Consider the following 23,164-nt stretch of genomic DNA (forward strand, 5'->3'; position numbering starts at 1 on the left):
TGAAGACAAACAATGTACACGAAACGCTTCAGTCTGGTTTTAGACCCCATCATAGCACTGAGACTGCACTTGTGAAGGTGGTAAATGACCTTTTAATGACGTCAGACCGAGGTTCTGCGTCTGTCCTCATGCTCCTAGATCTTAGTGCTGCTTTTGATACCATCGATCACCACATTCTTTTGGAGAGATTGGAAACCCAAATTGGTCTACATGGACAAGTTCTGGCCTAGTTTAGGTCTTATCTGTAGGAAAGATATCAGTTTGTCTCTGTGAATGGTTTGTCCTCTGACAAATCAACTGTAAATTTCGATGTTCCTCAAGGTTCCGTTTTAGGACCACTATTGTTTTCACTATATATTTTACCTCTTGGGGATGTCATTCGAAAACATAATGTTAAATTTCACTGCTATGCGGATGACACACAGCTGTACATTTCAATGAAAATTGCCCTCGTTAGAAGCCTGTGTCTCAGACATAAGGAAGTGGATGGCTGCTAACTTTCTACTCTTAAACTCGGACAAAACAGAGATGCTTGTTCTAGGTCCCAAGAAACAAAGAGATCTTCTGTTGAATCTGACAATTAATCTGGATGGTTGTACAGTCGTCTCAAATAAAACTGAAGGACCTCGGTGTTACTCTGGACCCTGATCTCTCTTTTGAAGAACATATCAAGACTGTTTCAAGGACAGCTTTTTTCCATCTACGTAACATTGCAAAATTCAGAAACTTTCTGTCCAAAAATGACGCAGAAAAATTAATCCATGCCTTTGTTACTTCTAGGTTGGACTACTGCAATGCTCTACTTTCCGGCTACCCGGATAAAGCACTAAATAAACTTCAGTTAGTGCTAAATACGGCTGCTAGAATCCTGACTAGAACCAAAAAATGTGATCATATTACTCCAGTGCTAGCCTCCCTACACTGGCTTCCTGTTAAGGCAAGGGCTGATTTCAAGGTTTTACTGCTAACCTACAAAGCATTACATGGGCTTGCTCCTACCTATCTTTCCGATTTGGTCCTGCCGTACATACCTACACGTACACTACAGTCACAAGACGCGGGCCTCCTAATTGTTCCTAGAATTTCTAAGCAAACAACTGGAGGCAGGGCTTTCTCCTATAGAGCTCAATTTTTATTTACATTTACATTTTAGTCATTTAACCCTGGTGTTGCAAACACCATACTCTACCAACTGAGCTACAGGGAAGGCTGTTCTGAGCTACAGGGAAGGCCATTCTTTATGGAATGGTCTGCCTACCCATGTGAGAGATGCAGACTCAGTCTCAACCTTTAAGTCTTCAGTGAAGACACATCTCTTCAGTAGGTCCTATGATTAAGTGTAGTCTGGCCCAGGGGTGTGAAGGTGAACGGAAAGGCTGGAGCAACGAACCGCCCTTGCTGTCTCTGCCTGGCCGGTTTCCCCTCTTTCCACTGGGATTCTTTGCCTCTACCCCTATTACGGGGGCTGAGTCACTGGCTTACTGGTGTTCTTCCATGCCGTCCCTGGGAGGGGTGCGTCACTTGAGTGGGTTGAGTCACTGACGTGGTCTTCCTGTCTGGGTTGGCGCCCCCCCTTGGGCTGTGCCGTGGCGGAGATCTTTGTGGGCTATACTCGGCCTTGTCCCGGGATGGTATGTTGGTGTTTGGACATATCCCTCCAGTGGTGTGGAGGCTGTGCTTTGGCAAAGTGGGTTTGGTTATATCCTACCTGTTTGGCCCTGTCCGGGGGTTTCATCGGATGGGGCCACAGTGTCTCCTGACCCCTCCTGTCTCAGCCTCCAGTATTTATGCTGCAGTAGTTTATGTGTCGGGGGGCTAGGGTCAGTCTGTCACATCTGGAGTATTTCTCTTGTCTTTTCCGGTGTCCTGTGTGAATGTAAATATGCTCTCTCTAATTCTCTCTTTCTTTCTTTCTTTCTTTCTCTCTCTCAGAGGACCTGAGCCCTAGGACCATGCCTCAGGACTACCTGGCTTGATGACTCCTTGCTGTCCCCAGTTCACCTGGCCGTGCTGCTGCTCCAGTTCCAACTGTTCTGCCTGCAGCTATGGAACCCTGACCTGTTCACCGGACGTGCTACCTGTCCCAGACCTGTTGTCCCAGACCTGCTGGAACCCTGACCTATTCACCGGACGTGCTACCTGTCCCAGACCTGCTGTTTTCAACTCTCTAGAGACAGCAGGAGCGGTAGAGATACTCTCAAAGATTGGCTATGAAAAAGCCAACTGACACTTACTCTTGTGTTACTGACTTGTTGCACCCTCGACAACTACTATGATTATTATTATTTGACCATGCTGGTCATTTATGAACATTTGAACATCTAGGCCATGTGCTGTTATAATCTCCACCCGGCACAGCCAGAAGAGGACTGGCCACCCCTCATAGCCTGGTTCCTCTCTAGGTTTCTTCCTAGGTTTTGGCCTTTCTAGGGAGTTTTTCCTAGCCACCGTGCTTCTACACCTGCATTGCTTGCTGTTTGGGGTTTTAGGCTGGGTTTCTGTACAGCACTTTGAGATATCAGCTGATGTAAGAAGGGCTATATAAATAAATTTGATTTGAATGAGTGTACACGTTCCCACTGCGTTTTGGTCTGATCCTTACGACACCCGTTACAGAACTACCCACCACCAAAGGACCAAGCAGCGGAGGAAGGAGCAGCAGGTGGACTACAGGGAGTCATGGACTTGGGAGGAGATTCTAGCTGGAAAAGGACCATGGAGGAAGACTGGAGAGGACCGGGAACGCTATGCAGGTACACAGGGTTTGGAGCATCGGGGAGAAGGATGGACATGGGCGGATGAACTAAGATTTTGGGAGGATAAACGAATGAAGCTGGAGGAGACTGAGGCAGCCCCAATAAAAACATTTTTTTTTGGGGGGGGGCACACGGGAAGATTGGCTGGGCCAAGGGCTAAGCCAACTCCCCATGCTTATTATGAGGAGCAACGAATGAAGAAGGCACCGAGCTATGCGGAAGTGCGCACTGTATCGCAAAGAAGCATTCAAAGGCCGGTGCAATCGATAGAAGCTCCTCAGCATGGCCAGGCTATATTAAGCACTCAGCCAGGAAGGGTTGTGCAGGCCATATGCTCCAGACCTCCAATACATATTCTGGGTCCGGTTTACCCTGTTCCCGCTCTTCGCACTAGCCTTGAGGTGCGTGTCCCTAGTCGGGCGCCTCCAAAGCCAGCACCACGCACTAGGCTTCCAGTGCATCAGCCCAGTCCAGTACGTCCTGTTCCCGCTCCTCGCACTAGCCTTGGGGTGCGTGTCTCCAGTCTGCTACCTCCACTACCAGCCCCACGCGCCAGGCCTCCAGTGCGTCAGCCCAATCCAGCTTGTCCTGCTCCTGCTCCTCGCACTAGCCCTGTGGTGCGTGTCCCTAGTCTGGCACGTCCTAAGCCAGCTCCACGCATCAGGTCTTCAGTGCGCAGTCCCTGTCCAGAGCTTCCGGCAACAGTGCCTTGTCCAGAGTGTTTTTGTCATGGGATTTGTGGGTAGTTGTCTCCTGTTTAGTGTCTGAGTACCTGATAGGACTGTTAGTGTCGTTTGTTTTGTATACGTGATTTGTTTGTTTTTCCTTCTTCACATTAAAAAGATGAGTATACACGTTCCCGCTGCGTTTTGGTCTGATCCTTATGACACCCGTTACTCATGGTTTGAAACTTAACGTAATGTTTTTAACATATAATACTATACTGTAATAATAACCACCAACATACACAGTAAAATCATTTAAAAAAAAGGTCAAACTGAAATGACTAAATCTCCACAATTACCAAAAACAAAATATCATCATGGCTGCCTCTCTCCTGCATGTAAATCCACATGCAATACACTCTCTAGACTTAAGCTGCAATCATTTCATCAGAGAGAATGAAATGATAACTCAGATTGATTCACACTATGACAGAACATCAGTCTATGAACTCTATGAGCTTGAAGAAGCACTATCTTTCCTGTTGGTTTGTGGCCTCTCTCTCTCCTCCTGCTCTGTCTGTCTGTCTGTGTATTATCATGGCTGCCTCTCTCCTGCATTAAGTTAAGGCTGCAATATGTAACTTTTTTGATGATCCAACCAAATTCACATAGAAATTTGAGTGATAGATCTGTCAATCTCATTTAAAGCAAGTCTAAGAAGCGGTAATTCTGTTCTATGTGTGCTATTTCTATACTTCCCGTTCTTACGTTTAGTCTTTGCGTCTTTTACTTTCGGTTTTGTGCACCAGCTTCAAACAGCAGAAAATACAACATTTCTGGTTATTGAAACTATATTTCAAAGCGGTTTAGATGGTACAATGATTCTTGTTTTGTTACATAAACTGAAATTAGGCGAGCTATTAAAAGTTTAGCTACCAGGAAATGAAGGAGCAATTTCTGCATATTGCACCTTTAATACATGCAATACACCCTCTGGACTTAAGATGTTATCCTTTCAGCAAAGAGCATATATGATCATTCAGATTTATTCACACCATAACAGATCATCAGTCTATGGGCTTGGAGTGGCAATTCTCACTTTGAAATTTGACATTTGGAAGAACTTTGAAATTTGATGTTTGAGAAACATGAATGTCTAATTTTGACGTGAGCATGTGAGAGCTTGTTGAGCTTAGCATTTGGTTTGTGCCCTCTCTCTCTCGCTCCCTCTGTCTGTTCATGGCTGTCACTCTCCTGCCATGATCATGATAGCACCAAACAAAGTCTCAACACATGGAACTGACCTTCATGACCCATAATCACTGTGATGAAGTTGAAAAGCACTCAAACATCTAAGCTGAAAGCACTCGAATTTGTAAGAGAGTTTGCCAGGGGTGGTGTGCGGCAGTTGCCAAGGACCTTAAGTAAAAAGTCCTTTGCACTCCTTTAAAAAAACTCTTATGTCCTATTTTTTCTCTTCTTGACTGGTGGCACATCCATTGCTATCTTGCTGACCCTATGATGAAGACAAGGACAGGTATTGTGCAATTCATTCTATAGCTAGCCAGTATTCTTGCCCTCAAAAACATTCACTCTAAGTTTTTCACACAACCAGAACGTCCCAGAATTAGCTAGTTAAATAAAACCTGACACAGCTAAAAATGATAAAACTGTAAATGTAACGCTGTCTAGCTACTAGCCAGGAGAACACTTATAGTTGCTCACATTCGTTCTAACACATCAAAGTATATTCACATGCATATACTTTTTACTTAAACATACTTTGTTGTTGCCAACAACAACTTTACCCAGAGTAATGAGTGAGTAATGATGGTGATGCTGCACACTGTGCTTTTTCTCTCACTCACCCACTGCTTCTAACAACCCAGAGTGAGAACAAAGCAGTCAATAGCGTTCGGGTGTTATTTTTTATTGGAGGGGGGCTGATTCTAACATTGGGGGGGACATGTCCCCCCAGCTCCTTCACCCTTGCTGTAAAATGAAAGCGGATCATAACCGAATGAGAACACACCAAATGTGGTATGTTGCTGTACACACAGTGACGCTGTTTTGCACCTAAATTTACTGCAAATAAGCCTATGTGCTGAACTTTTTTCCACGTTCAGTAATCTGACACCACTGCTGGCCCTAAAAATCTCAGCCGAAGGATGGACTCGCAACTTCATTTGCAGTAATAGTCCGGCGAGAACAGACGAGAGGGACAGAACGGGAGGCGAAAACCGTGTGCGAAAAAACAACTCGTGGTGGCGCCGGGTGCCTGAGTTTCTGAATAGGTGTCCGTTTCAAATGATATCAAAGCAAGAAGTTTCACTTTGCACAGGTGGATGGGTGACTACCGGTCTCGGCGGCGCTTTGTGAGGAGGAGATTATGAAGAATTTCAGCAACAGTCCCCTTCACAACAACCAGACTCCAAACCACGTTAGAGATCGGAAAAACAAAAAGTTCGCCTTTCTCTCAGCGGTTCCGTTGCGTTTTTCCCTGAGAGGTTATGGTTTCTGTATGGCTACTCTTTTTCTCTTCTGTTTTGGGTCTCTGTTTTACCAGTTGAATGGAGGACCCCCCAAAATTCTGCTGGACATCCGACATTATCTCGGTAAGAATTTACGCAGTTTTCATTTTGTTTCGAATCACTCTTCTGGTGGTGCTGAGGCTATTGAGTAGCCTAGTGTTTTGCAACATTACCAACGTGTACAAGTATACCATTAAAGTTGTTTCGGCTCTTTAGCAGGCTATACACCACTCTTTGAGGACGTGTTACAGCAAGTTTACTGTTGCATACTGTTACCACTCCTCACCTCTGGCTATGCATAATCTTTTTATTTTATTTTTATATATTAGCCCGATTCGAGGCCAATGGGTCCACTTAGATTAATGACCCAGAGACAGAGGAAATGTAAATGTGTTTGTTGTCGTTCATTTCCAATTTTAAATCCATTGAGATAGTGTTTCTTAATATAAAGCCGATTGCATTATGCCTGAGCGTCAATGCCACATTGATTCCAATTGGTGAATGAAGATACACCTCATTTGTGTGCGCACACAAAGTATTGTAATTTGTAGCTAATGGCAGTGATTCTTTGGTTGAGCAGTTGAGGGGCATGATATGGTAACCTAACCCCGACAACTGTAAAGATGAATACTGTGTTGCCTTGGTGTTTCTGTAAACGGGCTGATGCGCACTATGGACTGTCACATAGCAGGTCTGAAGTGACGCTTTGGTGAGTGACAAAACGGAGACAGGAAGCACCAGATGAAGCGCTGTATTCACATGCAACTTCTCGAAACCCGTCAATCAGTCACTCGTGATCTGCTTCGGATTGATCATTAGTATTCAACCATTATGGATTTCTTTCCAATGAAATTCGGTGTCAAAAGACCATTGTGAAACGTTTTAAAATCCTGTATGTAGGCTACCCATATTCAGTGTGTGTTGGGCTCAGTGTTAGATGAATGTTCAGATTCTCATGGTCAGACTTGAGGCCTATTAATTCTCTTTGCACACAATTTTTTTTCTACATTTACATTGTAGTAATTTAGCAGATGCTCTTATCCAGAACATTTAGTGAATTCAACTTAAGATAGCTAGGTGAGACAACCCCATATCTCAGTCATAGTGAGTACATTTGTCCTCAATAATGTACCTATCAGCAAAGTAAGTGATGGGGGGGGGGGGGTTGCTGTGAGAATATTTAAGATACACTTGGAAGAGGTAGGGTTTCAGATGTTTTCAGAAGATGGACAGGGACACTGCGGTCCTACCTTTAGGGGGAAGCTGGTTCCACCATTGAGGTGCCAGGTCAGAGAAGGCCTTTGGGATGAGCGGGAGCTACCTTCTCGTAGGGGTGGGAGGGCAAGAGACCAGAGGTAACAGAATGGAGTACTTGGGTTGGGATGTAGGGTTTTAGCACAGCCTGAAGGTAGGGAGGGGAAGTTCCTCTTGCTGCTTTGTAGGCAAGTGCCATGGTTTTGTAGTGGATGCGAGCTTTGACTGGAAGCCAGTGGAGTGTGTGTAGGAGCAGGGTGACATGGGTGAACTTGGGAAGATGGAACACCAGGCGGGCTGCAGCGTTCTGGATAAATTGAAGGGGTTTGATGGCACAAGCAGGGAGCCCAGCCGACAATGAGTTGCAGTAGTCCAGACGGGAGATGACAAGAGCCTGGATTAGGACCTGCTCCGCTTCCTGTGTTAGGTAGAGTCGTACTCTACGGATGTTGTAGAGCATGAACCTGCAGGATCGAGTCACTGCTTTGATGTTTGCAGAGAACAACAGGGGGTTGTCCAGGGTTAAGCCAAGGTTCTTTGCACTCAGGGAGGGGGACACGTTGGAGTTGTCAACCGTGATGAGTGGGAAGGTCTTCCCCGGGAGGAATAGCAGCTCTGTTTGTCGAGGTTGAGCCGACATCCAAGCTGAGAGATATGCCAGGGACGCAGAGATGCGTGTTGCCACCTGAGTTTCAGAAGGGGGAAGGAAAAAATTTGTTGAGTGTCATCCACATAGCAATGATAGGAGAGACCATGTGTGGATATGACAGCACCAAGTCACTTGGTGTATGAGAAGAGGAGAGGGCCTAGAACCAAGCCCTGGGGGACACCAGTAGTGAGAGTATGTGGTGCAGACACAGATCCTTTTCAGTTCACCTGGTACAACCAGCCTGCCAGGTAGGATACAATCCAGGAGTGTGCAGAGCCTGAGACACCCAGCCCTGAGAGGGTGGAGAGGAGGATCTGATGGTTCACGGTGTCGAAGGCAGCGGATAGATCTCAGAAATAAATAGTACCAGATAGGTGTTCTTTGGATTGTAACCATAGCAGAACCCTTTTTGGTGCCATAGGCTATAGAACACTTTTTTGAAGGTTAAACAAAGAATCATGCTGATAACGTTCTAAATGGAACCTGTATGGTGCTATAAAGAACCATAATGTTTTTCTTCAATATAGCACAAAAAAGGGTTCTGCTATGGTTTCAACCCTTTTTGGGGCTATATAGAACACTTTTTTAGGATTCTTCATGGAACCTTTATGGAGAATTTTCTATTGTGTTAATTGACAAGTTGAATCAAGTGAGCTACCTCTGGAACAGCTTGGGGTCCCAGAGGAGCAAATTGAGAACCACTGACTGATTTAGTCAACTGTTCTCAATTGTCACAAGGCCATACGCAAGACTTTCACAAGACACAGTCACCGGCCATAGTCATACAATATATAATAGCATAACACAACACATTAGATCAACTGGAATGAAACTCTCACTCAAGGTTGCACAAAAAGAGCTGTGTGCAAACCACGCCATAAAATATTCTAATGAGCCACCTGTCCTAGATTTGAATTATCACTAAAAGAGCAAAGAACCGTTTTGTGAACTGCAAATAACCATTGAAGAACTCATAGGGTTCTTTGAGTCATTATGGTTCCACATAAAATACATCACCCTTCCAAATGAACCCTCATTTTTTTGTGTGAACAACACCAGCCTCAAGTCCTGAAGTGACTTCATATCAGCAGGTCACACACAGCACAGTCTGTGTGTGTGTGTGTGTGTGTGTGTGTGCGTGTGCGCGTGCGCTGCATTCATGTGTGCGTGCGTGTGCTACGTTCTTATGTGTGTGTGTATGGATTTGTTCTGTACTACACGTGTGTTCTGTTCTTTTTGTTCTATAGGTTTGATGAACTGATAAACATCTGGAACAGAACCAGAGTCACTCACCACACAGGCACTAATCCCTCTGGGTCAGATTGATTTTCCTTCACACGCACGCACAAACACACACACAAACACACTGACTTCAACACACTCAAAAACAGATGGCCACACGAAAACAGTTACACAAGGACAGTCTTCCCTTGCATCCCGATAATCTCCAGACACACAGACGTGTGGAAATGAAAGGGAACCTAGCTAGAAAGATGAATGAAGTCATGGTCCAGAGCATTTTCCTACTGAAGAAAGCCCAGGCGTCTGTGTAGTCCTACCTCTGGGCCTGTCAAACACTGGGCTACTATAAGGGGCTTCCAGGGGTTGGGGGAACATTATGTAATGGTTACATAACTATACCGCTGATGCATTGGGGTAATGATTAATCACTTACTGGGGAATCTATCATTAGTTCTAGGTCATTTCCATGTAAAAGGACCCATGAGCACCAACATGTGAAGTTCATAGGAGAATGTCAAATGAAAGCTAAGAGTCTATATTTTTGAGAAATTAAGGCATATATAACTATTTCAACCATTTTCCGTCCCACAAATTTGGAATAAGCAAATGCTTTGATTTCTTGTCAAACAGATGAAAAAGAGGTCTTATAAAACATCTACCAGAAAAAGTCTTCCAAGGTATTAGAAATACATCAAAACACAATCATGTTGAAGTTAAAGACCCCTGCCAACTAATATCAACACATATATTTCATTTAGGATAGTTTTTTTCTGCCTTCTGTAAGTTGAATACACATTTCCTTGTGCCTTGAAACCCACATATCTTTAAGATATTGTCAATTTTTTTCCCTATTGAGGGAGGATAATGAAAGTAAAGGTAGATCTATCAATTAGTTATAGTGTTTTTACTGATATCAATTTTGTTCATGAATTAGTAAGTGATTAAAACGCAAAATAATAATACCCAAATCTGCAAAGGAGGATATTGCATATTTCTGCCTTTGTGTACCTATTTACATTCATATCCATAATTATGTATTTCTGTGTAGTACAGACCAGGGACCCATGATGAAATTCCGTTACCGCAATTCTGTCATTGGGTGTAAATCCAATTCACTTATTGTAATTCAATAACTAAAAGACATGGAATTGCCCGCTACATATATTACACTTTGGGGGGGGGGGCATGGAGACATGGAGAAAGTGCTTCCACAAGTAGATAGTTCATGGAGCACTTTTGGCTGTTGCTGTAAGAGCTTCTTCTAGTGTTCTTTAAGGTCACTCAACACAAGGGATGGCAGAATCTCAAAGTCTCAGTTTGCTTTTTTGTCTTGCTCTTGCTCTCTGTCCTTTTTTTGTCTCCTTTCTTCTCCCTCCTCTTTCCTCTTCTCTCCTATAACTTCTCTCTCCTGCTCCCTCTCTCTCCCCCCTCCCTCCCTCCTCCCCTCCCTCCCCCTGTGGGTTTGTGACAGATGTGTTTAACTGAGCCAGGTGAGGGGAGGCAGTGCTCCCAATGCACAGAGGCAAAATAACAAACCTCCCAGGCTGGAATAAAGCTGGAATAAATGGTCAAAATTGGAATTCTGTGGGAATAATGCATTATTGTGTGGTTGTCCCTCAGTGTCACGGAGTGATTTGTATCCCAGTGCAGACCAGCAGGCTTTAATGGGAGTCGGGCGATCCGGCTGATTTATTTACCTTCAGCCGCTCGTGTTACTTTTGGCTGCGCTGTGCCAAGGAGTGTGTGAGAATTCCTGGCGGGGTCCTGAGTGTGTGTGTATGTGTGTGTGTTTGGTATGTTTGTGTGTGTTTCTCTTTGATTCATACCGAGGTAGGATTGTGTGTGTGTTTGAGAGTGAGAGAGTGTGTGTGTATGTATGTGTGTGTGGGGGTGCGTGTCTCGCTCACTCACTTAGAGGTACTGTAGGAGGAACAGGCCCTGTTTTGTTTGGGCCAGTGGGGAGGTTGGTGTTTGAGGTTGTCACTCAATTTATCGCCGTGGTAACCGACCCCCGCTCCTCTCCGTTCCCTCTCATTAACACACACACACAAAGTGATCGGGCCCCAAAATCTCCCTCTAATTCAATTATTTCTGTGGAACGTGCCAAGCAGCCTCCACAGATCCGCTATTCAAAGGTGTGTGCGTGCGTGTGTATACATGTCGGGGGTCATTTGGAGCAGAAAAGGAGGTGCTATTTAGATTGAGATGTCATTTTAATGGAAGATAGTTTGGGAAATTTGCTGAAGTACTGTACAGTTCACTCAGCGGAAGAGAAATGTCAAGCAATGTGGGTTCTGAAAGTGAAGCCTCAGAGGAATCAGAAGCCTAGTGTCTGGGCCAGTGTTTGAAAGTAAGAGCAAGTGTTTAAACATTAGGCCACTCTCCATCCATCCACCACTCATATATCACACAAGTGCATATTAACTGACTCTTAATCATAGTGTATCATACTGTCAAATCATAGTGTAAAAAAAAGTTACATGTAAACTTATAGTCAAATCAAATCAAATGTTATTTGTCACCTGCGCCAAATACAACAGTGAAATGCTTACTTACAAGCCCTTATCGAACAATGCAGTTTTAAGAAAAATACCTACATAAAAAAATATTGAAATAAAAGTAACAAATAATTAAAGGGCAGCAGTAAAATAACAATAGCGAGGCTATATAGTCTCACTATAGGTCAGACGGTGTGCATGTGTTGGTGTGTGTGAGAATGGTGCGTGTGTGCAAGCGTGCATGTGTGAGTGTCTGAGTGTTTTTCTGTGTGAGTGCGTATGTTCGTGTGTGTGTTTGTGTGCGCTTGCCTAGGGCGTGTGCGTGCATGCGTGTTTGAATGTATTTCTCAGAGTGGAGTCTCGTTGATATGTTAGGTAGGAATTGTGCACCAATATTACATTTTAAAAGCCTGTTATAATAAATGAAGTGCCCTTATATATAGAACACATGGAGAATTTAATAAATTAAATTAATGAATAAAGATTTGATAAAGTGCCAAAATTCTGCATTTTGACATGTCCCTCTGTGCACCCTCTATCAAATCAAATTTATTTATAAAGCCCTTCTTACATCAGCTGTACAGAAACCCAGCCTAAAACCCCAAACAGCAAGCAATGCAGGTGTAGAAGCACGGTGGCTAGGAAAAACTCCCTAGGAAGAAACCTAGAGAGGAACCAGGCTATGAGAGGTGGCCAGTCCTCTTCTGCCTGTGCCGGATGGAGATTATAACAGAACATGGTCAAGATGTTCAAATGTTCATAGATGACCAGCAGGGTCAAATAATAATAATCACAGTGGTTGTCGAGGGTGCAACAGGTCAGCACCTCAGGAGTAAATGTCAGTTGCCTTTTCATAGCCGATCATTCAGAGTATCTCTACTGTCTCTAGAGAGTTGAAACCAGCAGGTCTGGGACAGGAAGCACGTCCGGTGAACAGGTCAGGGTTCCATAGCCGCAGGCAGAACAGTTGAAACTGGAGCAGCAGCATGGCCAGGTAGACTGGGGACAGCAAGGAGTCATCAGGCCAGGTAGTCCTGAGGCATGGTCCTAGGGCTCAGGTCCTCTGAGAGAAAGAAAGAAAGAATAGAGAGAGCATACATAAATTCACACAGGACACCGGACAAGAGAGGAGAAATACTCCAGATATAACAGACTGACCCTAGCCCCGCGACACATAAATTACTGCAGCATAAATACTGGAAGCTGAGACAGGAGGGGTCGGGTGACACTGTGTCCCCGTCCGACAATACCCCCGGACAGGGCCAAACAGGCAGAATATAACCCCACCCACTTTGCCAAAGCACAGCCCCCACACCACTAGAGGGATATCTTCAACCACCAACTTACCATCCTGAGACAAGGCCGAGTATAGCCCACAAAGATCTACGCCACGGCACAACCCAAGGGGGGGGCGCCAACCCAGACAGGAAGATCACGTCAGTTACTCAACCCACTCATGTGACGCACCACTCCTAGGGACGGCATGGAAGAGCACAAGTAAGCCAGTGACTCAACCCCTGTAATAGGGTTAGAGGCAAAGAATCCCAGTGGAGAGAGGGGAACCGGCCAGGCAGAGACAGCAAGGGCGGTTCGTTGCTCCAGTGCCTTTCCGTTCACCTTCACACTCCTGGGCCAGACTACACTCAATCATAGGACCTACTGAAGAGATGAGTCTTCAATAAAGACTTAAAGGTTGAGACCGAGTCTGCGTCTCTCACATGGGTAGACAGACCATTCCATAAAAATGGAGATCTATAGGAGAAAGCCTTGCCTCCGGCTGTTTGCTTAGAAATTCTAGGGACAGTTAGGAGGCCTGCGTCTTGTGACCGTAGCGTACGTGTAGGTATGTACGGCAGGACCAAATCGGAAAGATGGGTAGGAGCAAGCCCATGTAATGCTTTGTAGGTTAGCAGTTAAACATTGAAATCAGCCCTTGCCTTAACAGGAAGCCAGTGGAGAGAGGCTAGCACTGGAGTAATATGATCACATTTTTTGGTTCTAGTCAAGATTCTAGCAGCTGTGTTTAGCACTAACTGAAGTTTATTTAGTGCTTTATCCGGGTAGCCGGAAAGTAGAGTATTACAGAAGTCTAACCTAGAAGTCACTAAAGCATGGATTAATTTTTCTGCATCATTTCTGGACAGAAAGTTTCAGATTTTTGCAATGTTACGTAGATGGAAAAAAAGCAGTCCTTGAAACAGTCTTGATATATTCGTCAAAAGAGAGATCAGGGTCCAGAGTAACACCGACGTCCTTCACAGTTTTATTTGAGACGACTGTACAACCATCAAGATTAATTGTCAGATTCAACAGAAGATCTTTGTTTCTTCGGACCTAGAACAAGCATCTCCGTTTTGTCCGAGTTTAAAAGTAGAACATTTGCAGCCATCCACTTCCTTATGTCTGAAACACAGCCTTCCAGCGAGGGCAATTTTGGTGCTTCACCATGTTTCATCGAAATGTACAGCTGTGTGTCATCCGCATAGCAGTGAAAGTTAACATTATGTTTCCGAATGACATCACCAAGAGGTAAAATATATAGTGAAAACAATAGTGGTCCTAAAACGGAACCTTGAGGAACACCCAAATTTACAGTTGATTTGTCAGAAGACAAACCATCCACAGAGACAAACTGATAGCTTTCCGACAGATAAGATCTAAACCAGGCCAGAACTTGTCCGTGTAGACCAATTTGGGTTTCCAATCTCTCCAAAAGAATGTAGTGATCGATGGCATCAAAAGGAGCACGAGGACAGGTGCAGAGCCTCGGTCTGACGCCATTAAAAGGTAATTTACCACCTTCACAAGTGCAGTCTCAGTGCTATGATGGGGTCTAAAACCAGACTGAAGCATTTCATATACATTGTTTGTCTTCAGGAAGGCAGTGAGTTGCTGCGCAACAGCTTTTTCAATTTGTTTTGAGAGGAATGGGAGATTCGATATAGGCCGATTAGTTTTTTATATTTTCTGGGTCTAGGTTTGGCTTTTTCAAGAGAGGCTTTATTACTGCCACTTTTAGTGAGTTTGGTACACATGAGATGGATAGAGAGCCATTTATTATGTTCAACATAGGAGGGCCAAGCACAGGAAGCAGCTCTTTCAGTAGTTTAGTTGGAATAGGGTCCAGTATGCAGCTTGAAGGTTTAGAGGCCATGATTATTTTCATCATTGTGTCAAGAGATATGGTAGTAAAACACTTGAGTGTCTACCTTGATCCTAGGTCCTGGCAGAGTAGTGCAGACTCAGGACAACTGAGCTTTGGAGGAATACGCAGATTTAAAGAGGAGTCCGTCATTTGCTTTCTAATGATCATTATCTTTTCCTCAAAGAAGTTCATGAATTTATCGCTGCTGAAGTGAAAGCCATCCTCTCTTGGGGAATGCTGCTTTTTAGTTAGCTTTGCGACAGTATCAAAAATACATTTTGGATTGTACTTATTTTCCTCAATTAAGTTGGAAAAATAGGATGATCGAGCAGAAGTGAGGGCTCTCCGTGTCACGGTAGTCGTAGGGTTGAGACCAAAACGCAGCGGGTATATGTACACTCATCTTCTTTTATTAGGATAAAGAAGGGAAACCAAAAACAAACACGTATACAAAAACACAACGACGATAGACAGTCCTGTAAGGCATAACGCTAAACACGGAAATAACCTCCCACAAAGTGACAGATGAAAACAAGCTCCCTAAGTATGACTCTCAATCAGCAACAACGATGTACAGCTGTTCCTGATTGAGAGTCATACCAGGCCAACACAGAAATACAAAACTAGAACTGCCCCATAGAAATACAAACACAAGAACATACCCAACACCCCGGAACACATAAATCAAATACCCCTCTACAATACACACACACCCCGAACCACCTAAATCAACTACCCCCTCTACATCGACACTTACACCAATAAACCCCAGAAACACTCTACACAAAATATCCCTCTATCTAAACATATACACAAAACCATGAAAACAAATACCCTCTGCCACGTCCTGACCAAACTACAATAACAAATAGACCCCTTTACTGGTCAGGACGTGACACTTCGATACTGCATGGTACTGTCTTTCCAAGCTAGTCGACTTCCAGTTTGGTGTGGCGCCATTTCCGTTCCAATTATCTGGAAGCTTGCTTCAGAGCTCGGGTATTTTCTGTATTCCAGGGAGCTAGTTTCTTATGACAAATGTTTTTAGTTTTTAGGGGTGCGACTGCATCTAGGGTATTGCGCAAGGTTAAATTGAGTTCCTCAGTTAGGTGGTTAACTGATTTTTGTACTCTGACGTCCTTGGGTAGGTGGAGGGAGTCTGGAAGGGCATCTAGGAATCTTTGGGTTGTCCATTTATAGCACAACGTTTGATGATCCTTGGTTGGGGTCTAAGCAGATTATTTGCTGCGATTGCAAACGTAATAAAATGGTGGTCCGATAGTCCAGGATTATGAGGAAAAACATTAAGATCCACAACATTTATTCCACGGGACAAAAACTAGGTCCAGAGTATGACTGTGGCAGTGAGTAGGTCCGGAGACATGTTGGACAAAACCCACTGAGTCGATGATGGCTCTGAAAGCCTTTTGGAATGGGTCTGTGGACTTTTCCATGTGAATATTAAAGTCACCAAACATTAGAATATTATCTGCCATGACTATAGGAATTCAGGGAACTCAGTGAGGCACGCTGTATATGACCCAGGAGGCCTGTAAGCAGTAGCTATACAAAGTGATTGAGTATGCTGCATAGATTTCATGACTAGAAGCTCAAAAGACGAAAACGTCGTTTTTTTTTTGTAAATTTGAATTTTCTATCATAAATGTTAGCAACAACTCCGCCTTTGCGGGATGCGCGGGGATATGGTCACTAGTGTAACCAGGAGGTGAGGCCTCATTTAACACAGTAAACTCATCAGGCTTAAGCCATGTTTCAGTCAGGCCAATCACATCAAGATTATGATCAGTGATTAGTTCATTGACTATAACTGCCTTGGAAGTGAGGGATCTAACATTAAGTAGCCCTATTTTGAGATATGAGGTATCACAATCTCTTTCAATAATGGCAGGAATGGAGGAGGTCTTTATTCCAGTGTGATTGCTATGGCGAACACCGCCATGTTTAGTTTTGCCCAACCTAGGTCAAGGCACAGACACAGTCTCAATGGGGATAGCTGAGCTGACTACACTGACTATGCTAGTGGCAGACTCCACTAAGCTGGCAGGCTGGCTAGGGGAGTTAGGGGAGTTAGAGCCCTGTCTATGTTCGTAGATAAGATGAGAGCACACCTCCAGCTAGGATGGAGTCCGTCACTCCTCAACAGGCCAGGCTTGGTCCTGTTTGTGGGTATGTCCCAGAAAGAGGGCCAATTATCTACAAATTCTATCTTTTGGGAGGGGCAGAAAACATTTTTCAACCAGCGATTTGAGTTGTGAGACTCTGCTGTAGAGCTCATCACTCCCCCTAACTGGGAGGGGGCCAGAGACAATTACTCGATGCCGACACATCTTTCTAGCTGATTTACACGCTGAAGCTATGTTGCGCTTGGTGACCTCTGACTGTTTCATCCTAACATCGTTGGTGCCGACGTGGATAACAATATCCCTATACTCTCTACACGCCAGTTTTAGCTTTAGCCAGCACCATCTTCAGATTAGCCTTAACCTGTTAGGGCTAGGGGGCAGCATTTGCACGTCTGGATAAAAAAAATGTACCCGATTTAATCTGGTTACTAATCCTACCCAGTAACTAGAATATGCATATACTTATTATATATGGATAGAAAACACTCTAAAGTTTCTAAAACTGTTTGAATGGTGTCTGTGAGTATAACAGAACTCATTTGGCAGGCAAAACCCTGAGACATTTTCTGACAGGAAGTGGATACCTGATGTGTTGTATTGACTTTAAACCTATCCCATTGAAAAACACAGGGGCTGAGGAATATTTTGGCACTTCCTATTGCTTCCACTAGATGTCACCAGCCTTTACAAAGTGTTTTGAGTCTTCTGGAGGGAGATCTGACCGAACAAGAGCCATGGAACGATGATGTCCCATTAGACACCTGGCGCGCGAGTTCATGTTGGGTACCCTCGTTCCAATACGTTATAAAAGAGTATGCATTCGTCCACCTTGAATATTATTCATGTTCTGGTTAAAAAAGGCCCTAATGATTTATGCTATACAACGTTTGACATGTTTGAACGAACGGAAATATATTTTTTCCCCTCGTTCATGACGAGAAGTCCGGCTGGCTTAGATCATGTGCTAACAAGACGGAGATTTTTGGACATAAATGATGAGCTTTTTTGAACAAAACTACATTCGTTATGGACCTGTGATACCTGGAAGTGACATCTGATGAAGAGAATCAAAGGTAATGGATTATTTACATAGTATTTTCGATTTTAGATCTCCCCAACATGACGTCTAGTCTGTATCGCAACGCGTATTTTTCTGGGCGCAGTGCTCAGATTATTGCAAAGTGTGATTTCCCAGTAAGGTTATTTTTAAATCTGGCAAGTTGATTGCGTTCAAGAGATGTAAATCTATAATTCTTTAAATGACAATATAATATTTTACCAATGTTTTCTAATTTTAATTATTTAATTTGTGACGCTGACTTGACTGCCGGTTATTGGAGGGAAACGATTTCCTCAACATCAATGCCATAGTAAAACGCTGTTTTTGGATATAAATATGAACTTGATAGAACTAAAAATGCATGCATTGTCTAACATAATGTCCTAGGAGTGTCATCTGATGGAGATTGTAAAAGGTTAGTGCATCATTTTAGCTGGTTTTATGGTTTTGGTGACCCTGTCTTTGACTTGACAAAACATTACACACAACTCTTGTAAATGTACTGTCCTAACATACTGTAAATTTATGCTTTCGCCGTAAAACCTTTTTGAAATCGTAAAACGTGGTTAGATTAAGGAGATGTTTATCTTTCAAATGGTGTAAAATAGTTGTATTTTTGAAAAATTTGAATTTTGACATTTATTTGGATTCAAATTTGCCGCTCTTGAAATGCACCTGCTGTTGATGGAGTGCACCACGGGTGGCACGCTAGCGTCCCACCTAGCCCATAGAGGTTAACGTCGGTAGCCCTGCCCCCCTGGTAAACAGTGTATGATCGCTGGATGATTCATTTTAAGTCTAATACTACGGGTAATGACTTCTAGGACTTCTAGGAAGATTTTAACCAACTTAACCTCTATGGGCTAGGTGGGACGCTAGCGTCCCCCCCGTGGTGCACTCCATCAACAGCAGGTGCATTTCAAGAGCGGCAAATTTGAATCCAAATAAATGTCAAAATTCAAATTTTTCAAACATACAACTATTTTACACCCTTTGAAAGATAAACATCTCCTTAATCTAACCACGTTTTACGATTTCAAAAAGGTTTTACGGCAAAAGCATAAATTTAGAGTATGTTAGGACAGTACATTTACAAGAGTTGTGTGTAATGTTTTGTCAATTCAAAGACAGGGTCACCAAAACCATAAAACCAGCTAAAATGATGCACTAACCTTTTACAATCTCCATCAGATGACACTCCTAGGACATTATGTTAGACAATGCATGCATTTTTAGTTCTATCAAGTTCATATTTATATCCAAAAACAGCGTTTTACTATGGCATTGATGTTGAGGAAATCGTTTCCCTCCAATAACCGGCAGTCAAGTCAGCATCACAAATTAAATAATTAAAATTAGAAAACATTGGTAAAATATTATATTGTCATTTAAAGAATTATAGATTTACATCTCTTGAACGCAATCAACTTGCCAGATTTAAAAATAACCTTACTGGGAAATCACACTTTGCAATAATCTGAGCACTGCGCCCAGAAAAATACGCGTTGCGATACAGACTAGTCGTCATGTTGGGGAGATCTAAAATCGAAAATACTATGTAAATAATCCATTACCTTTGATTCTCTTCATCAGATGTCACTTCCAGGTATCACAGGTCCATAACGAATGTAGTTTTGTTCAAAAAAGCTCATCATTTATGTCCAAAAATCTCCGTCTTGTTAGCACATGATCTAAGCCCGCCGGACTTCACTTCATGAACGAGGGGAAAAAATATATTTACGTTCGTTCAAACATGTCAAACGTTGTATAGCATAAATCATTAGGGCCTTTTTTAACCAGAACATGAATAATATTCAAGGTGGACGAATGCATACTCTTTTATAATGTATTGGAACGAGGGTACCCAACATGAACTCGCGCGCCAGGTGTCTAATGGGCCATCATCGTTCCATGGCTCTTGTTCGGTCAGATCTCCCTCCAGAAGACTCAAAACACTTTGTAAAGGCTGGTGACATCTAGTGGAAGCAATAGGAAGTGCCAAAATATTCCTCAGCCCCTGTGTTTTTCAATGGCATAGGTTTAAAGGTAATACAACACATCAGGTATCCACTTCCTGTCAGAAAATGTCTCAGGGTTTTGCCTGCCAAATGAGTTCTGTTATACTCACAGACACCATTCAAACAGTTTTAGAAACTTTAGAGTGTTTTCTATCCATATATAATAAGTATATGCATATTCTAGTTACTGGGTAGGATTAGTAACCAGATTAAATCGGGTACATTTTTTTTATCCAGCCGTGCAAATACTGCCCCCTAGCCCTAACAGGTTAACCCCAAAATGTAAGCCCTTGTTATTTTGTTGCTGTAACGATGTGCACTGAGAGTCGGGAAGCAAGTTCAGGGAATGAGTGTTTCAATAAAATAAACTGAACATAATACAAAACAAGAAACACTAACAGCACACAGACATGAAACAGAAACAATAATGCCTGGGGAAGCAACCAAAGGGAGAGACATATATAGGGAAGGTAATCAGGGAGGTGATAGATTCCAGGTGAGTCTGATAAGCTTATTCCTCTCATTTTGTGCACAAATTTGTTTACATCCCATTTCAGGCTTCAAACATAAAGATATAAAACTGTAATTTTTTGTGAAGAATCAACAACAAGTGGGACCCAATCATGAAGCGGAACGAAATTTATTGGATATTTCAAACTTTTTTAACAAATAAAAAACTGAAAAATTGGCCGTGCAAAATTATTCAGCCCTTTTACTTTCAGTGCAGCAAACTCTCTCCAGAAGTTCAGTGAGGATCTCTGAATGATCCAATGTTGACCTAAATGACTAATGATGATAAATAGAATCCACCTGTGTGTAATCAAGTCTCCGTATAAATGCACCTGCTCTGTGATAGTCTCAGAGGTCCGTTTAAAGCGCAGAGAGCATCATGAAGAACAAGGAACACACCAGGCAGGTCCGAGATACTGTTGTGGAGAAGTTTAAAGCCGGATTTGGATACAAAAAGATTTCCCAAGCTTTAAACATCCCAAGGAGCACTGTGCAAGCGATAATATTGAAATGGAAGGAGTATCAGACCACTGCAAATCTACGAAGACCCGGCCGTCCCTCTAAACTTTCAGCTCATACAAGGAGAAGACTGATCAGAGATGCAGCCAAGAGGCCCATGATCACTCTGGATGAACTGCAGAGATCTACAGCTGAGGTGGGAGACTCTGTCCATAGGACAACAATCAGTCGTATACTGCACAAATCTGGCCTTTATGGAAGAGTGGCAAGAAGAAAGCCATTTCTTAAAGATATCCATAAAAAGTGTCGTTTTAAAGTTTGCCACTAGCCACCTGGGAGACACACCAAACATGTGGAAGAAGGTGCTCTGGTCAGATGAAACCAAAATTGAACTTTTTGGCAACAATGCAAAACGTTATGTTTGGCGTAAAAGCAACACAGCTCATCACCCTGAACACACCATCCCCACTGTCAAACATGGTGGTGGCAGCATCATGGTTTGGGCCTGCTTTTCTTCAGCAGGGGCAGGGAAGATGGTTAAAATTGATGGGAAGATGGATGGAGCCAAATACAGGACCATTCTGGAAGAAAACCTGATGGAGTCTGCAAAAGACCTGAGACTGGGACGGAGATTTGTCTTCCAACAAGACAATGATCCAAAACATAAAGCAAAATCTACAATGGAATGGTTCACAAATAAACATATCCAGGTGTTAGAATGGCCAAGTCAAAGTCCAGACCTGAATCCAATCGAGAATCTGTGGAAAGAACTGAAAACTGCTGTTCACAAACGCTCTCCATCCAACCTCACTGAGCTCGAGCTGTTTTGCAAGGAGGAATGGGCAAAAATTTCAGTCTCTCGATGTGCAAAACTGATAGAGACATACCCCAAGCGACTTACAGCTGTAATCGCAGCAAAAGGTGGCGCTACAAAGTATTAACTTAAGGAGGCTGAATAATTTTGCACGGCCAATTTTTCCGTTTTTTATTTGTTAAAAAAGTTTGAAATATCCAATAAATTTTGTTCCACTTCATAATTGTGTCCCACTTGTTGTTGATTCTTCACAAAAAATTACAGTTTTATATCTTTATGTTTGAAGCCTGAAATGTGGCAAAAGGTCGAAAAGTTCAAGGGGGCCGAATACTTTCGCAAGGCACTGTAAATACATTTGATTTGATGATAAAACGATTGTGGGGGCTGTCTTGTTAGACTTCAGTGCAGCTTTTGACATTATTGATCATAGTCTGCTGCTGGAAAAACGTATGTGTTATGGCTTTACACCCCCTGCTATATTGTGTATAAAGAGTTCCTTGTCTAACAGAACACAGACGGTGTTCTTTAATGGAAGCATATCAAATATAATCCAGTTAGAATCAGGAAATCCCCAGGGTAGCTGTTTAGGCCCCTTGCTTTTTAATATTTTTACTAACGACATGCCACTGACTTTGAGTAAAGCCAGAGTTTCTATGTATGCGGATGACTCAACACTATACATGTCAGCTACTACAGCCACTGAAATGACTGCAAAACTCAATAAAGAGCTGCAGTTAGATTCAGAGTGGGTGGCAAGGAATAAGTTATCCCTAAATGTTTCTGAAACTTAAAGCATTGCATTTGGAACAAAACACTCACTAAACCCTAAACCTCAACTAAATCTTGTAAAAAATGATGTGGAAATTGAGCAAGTTGAGATGACTAACCTGCTTGGAGTAACACTACATTGTAAACTGTCATGGTCAAAACATATTGATGCAGTAGTAGCTAAGATGGGGAGAAGTCTGTCTATAATAAAGCTATGCTCTGCCTTCTTAACAACACTATTAACAAGGCAGCTCCTACAGGCTCTAGTTTTGTCGCACCTTGACTACTGTTCAGTCGGAAAATTGCAATTGGCTCAGAACAGGGCAGCATGGTTGGCCCTTGGATGTACACAGGGAGCTAATATGAATAATATGCATGTCAATCTCACCTGGCTGAAAGTGGAGGAGAGATTGACTTCATCACTACTTTTATTTATGAGAGGTATTGACATGTTGAATGCATCGAGCTGTGTGTCTAAACTACTGGCACACAGCTCGGACAGCAACGCATATCCCACAAGACATGCCACAAGAGGTCTCTTCATAGTTCCCTTTTCACAGTCCCCAGGTCAGAAGTTTACATACACTCAATTAGTATTTGGTAGCATTGCCTTTAGATTGTTTAACTTGGGTCAAACATTTCGGGTAGCCT

At 43.0% G+C, this 23,164-nt stretch overlaps 1 protein-coding gene across 1 annotated transcript in view; it reads left to right on the forward strand.

Moving 5' to 3' along the window:
• The first annotated feature begins 5,453 nt into the window (after positions 1-5,453).
• Positions 5,454-23,164, forward strand: part of usta (uronyl 2-sulfotransferase a) — a 183,595-nt gene continuing 165,884 nt past the window's right edge. Inside the window, exon 1 of the mRNA XM_014145278.3 lies at positions 5,454-6,036. Coding sequence (XP_014000753.3) covers positions 5,811-6,036 — 226 coding nt within the window. The 5' untranslated portion in view covers positions 5,454-5,810. The remainder of the gene's footprint in view (positions 6,037-23,164) is intronic.

This window comes from Salmo salar, chromosome 15, assembly GCF_965601325.2.
Source record: "Salmo salar chromosome 15, fSalSal1, whole genome shotgun sequence".
Lineage (NCBI taxonomy): Eukaryota > Metazoa > Chordata > Actinopteri > Salmoniformes > Salmonidae > Salmo > Salmo salar.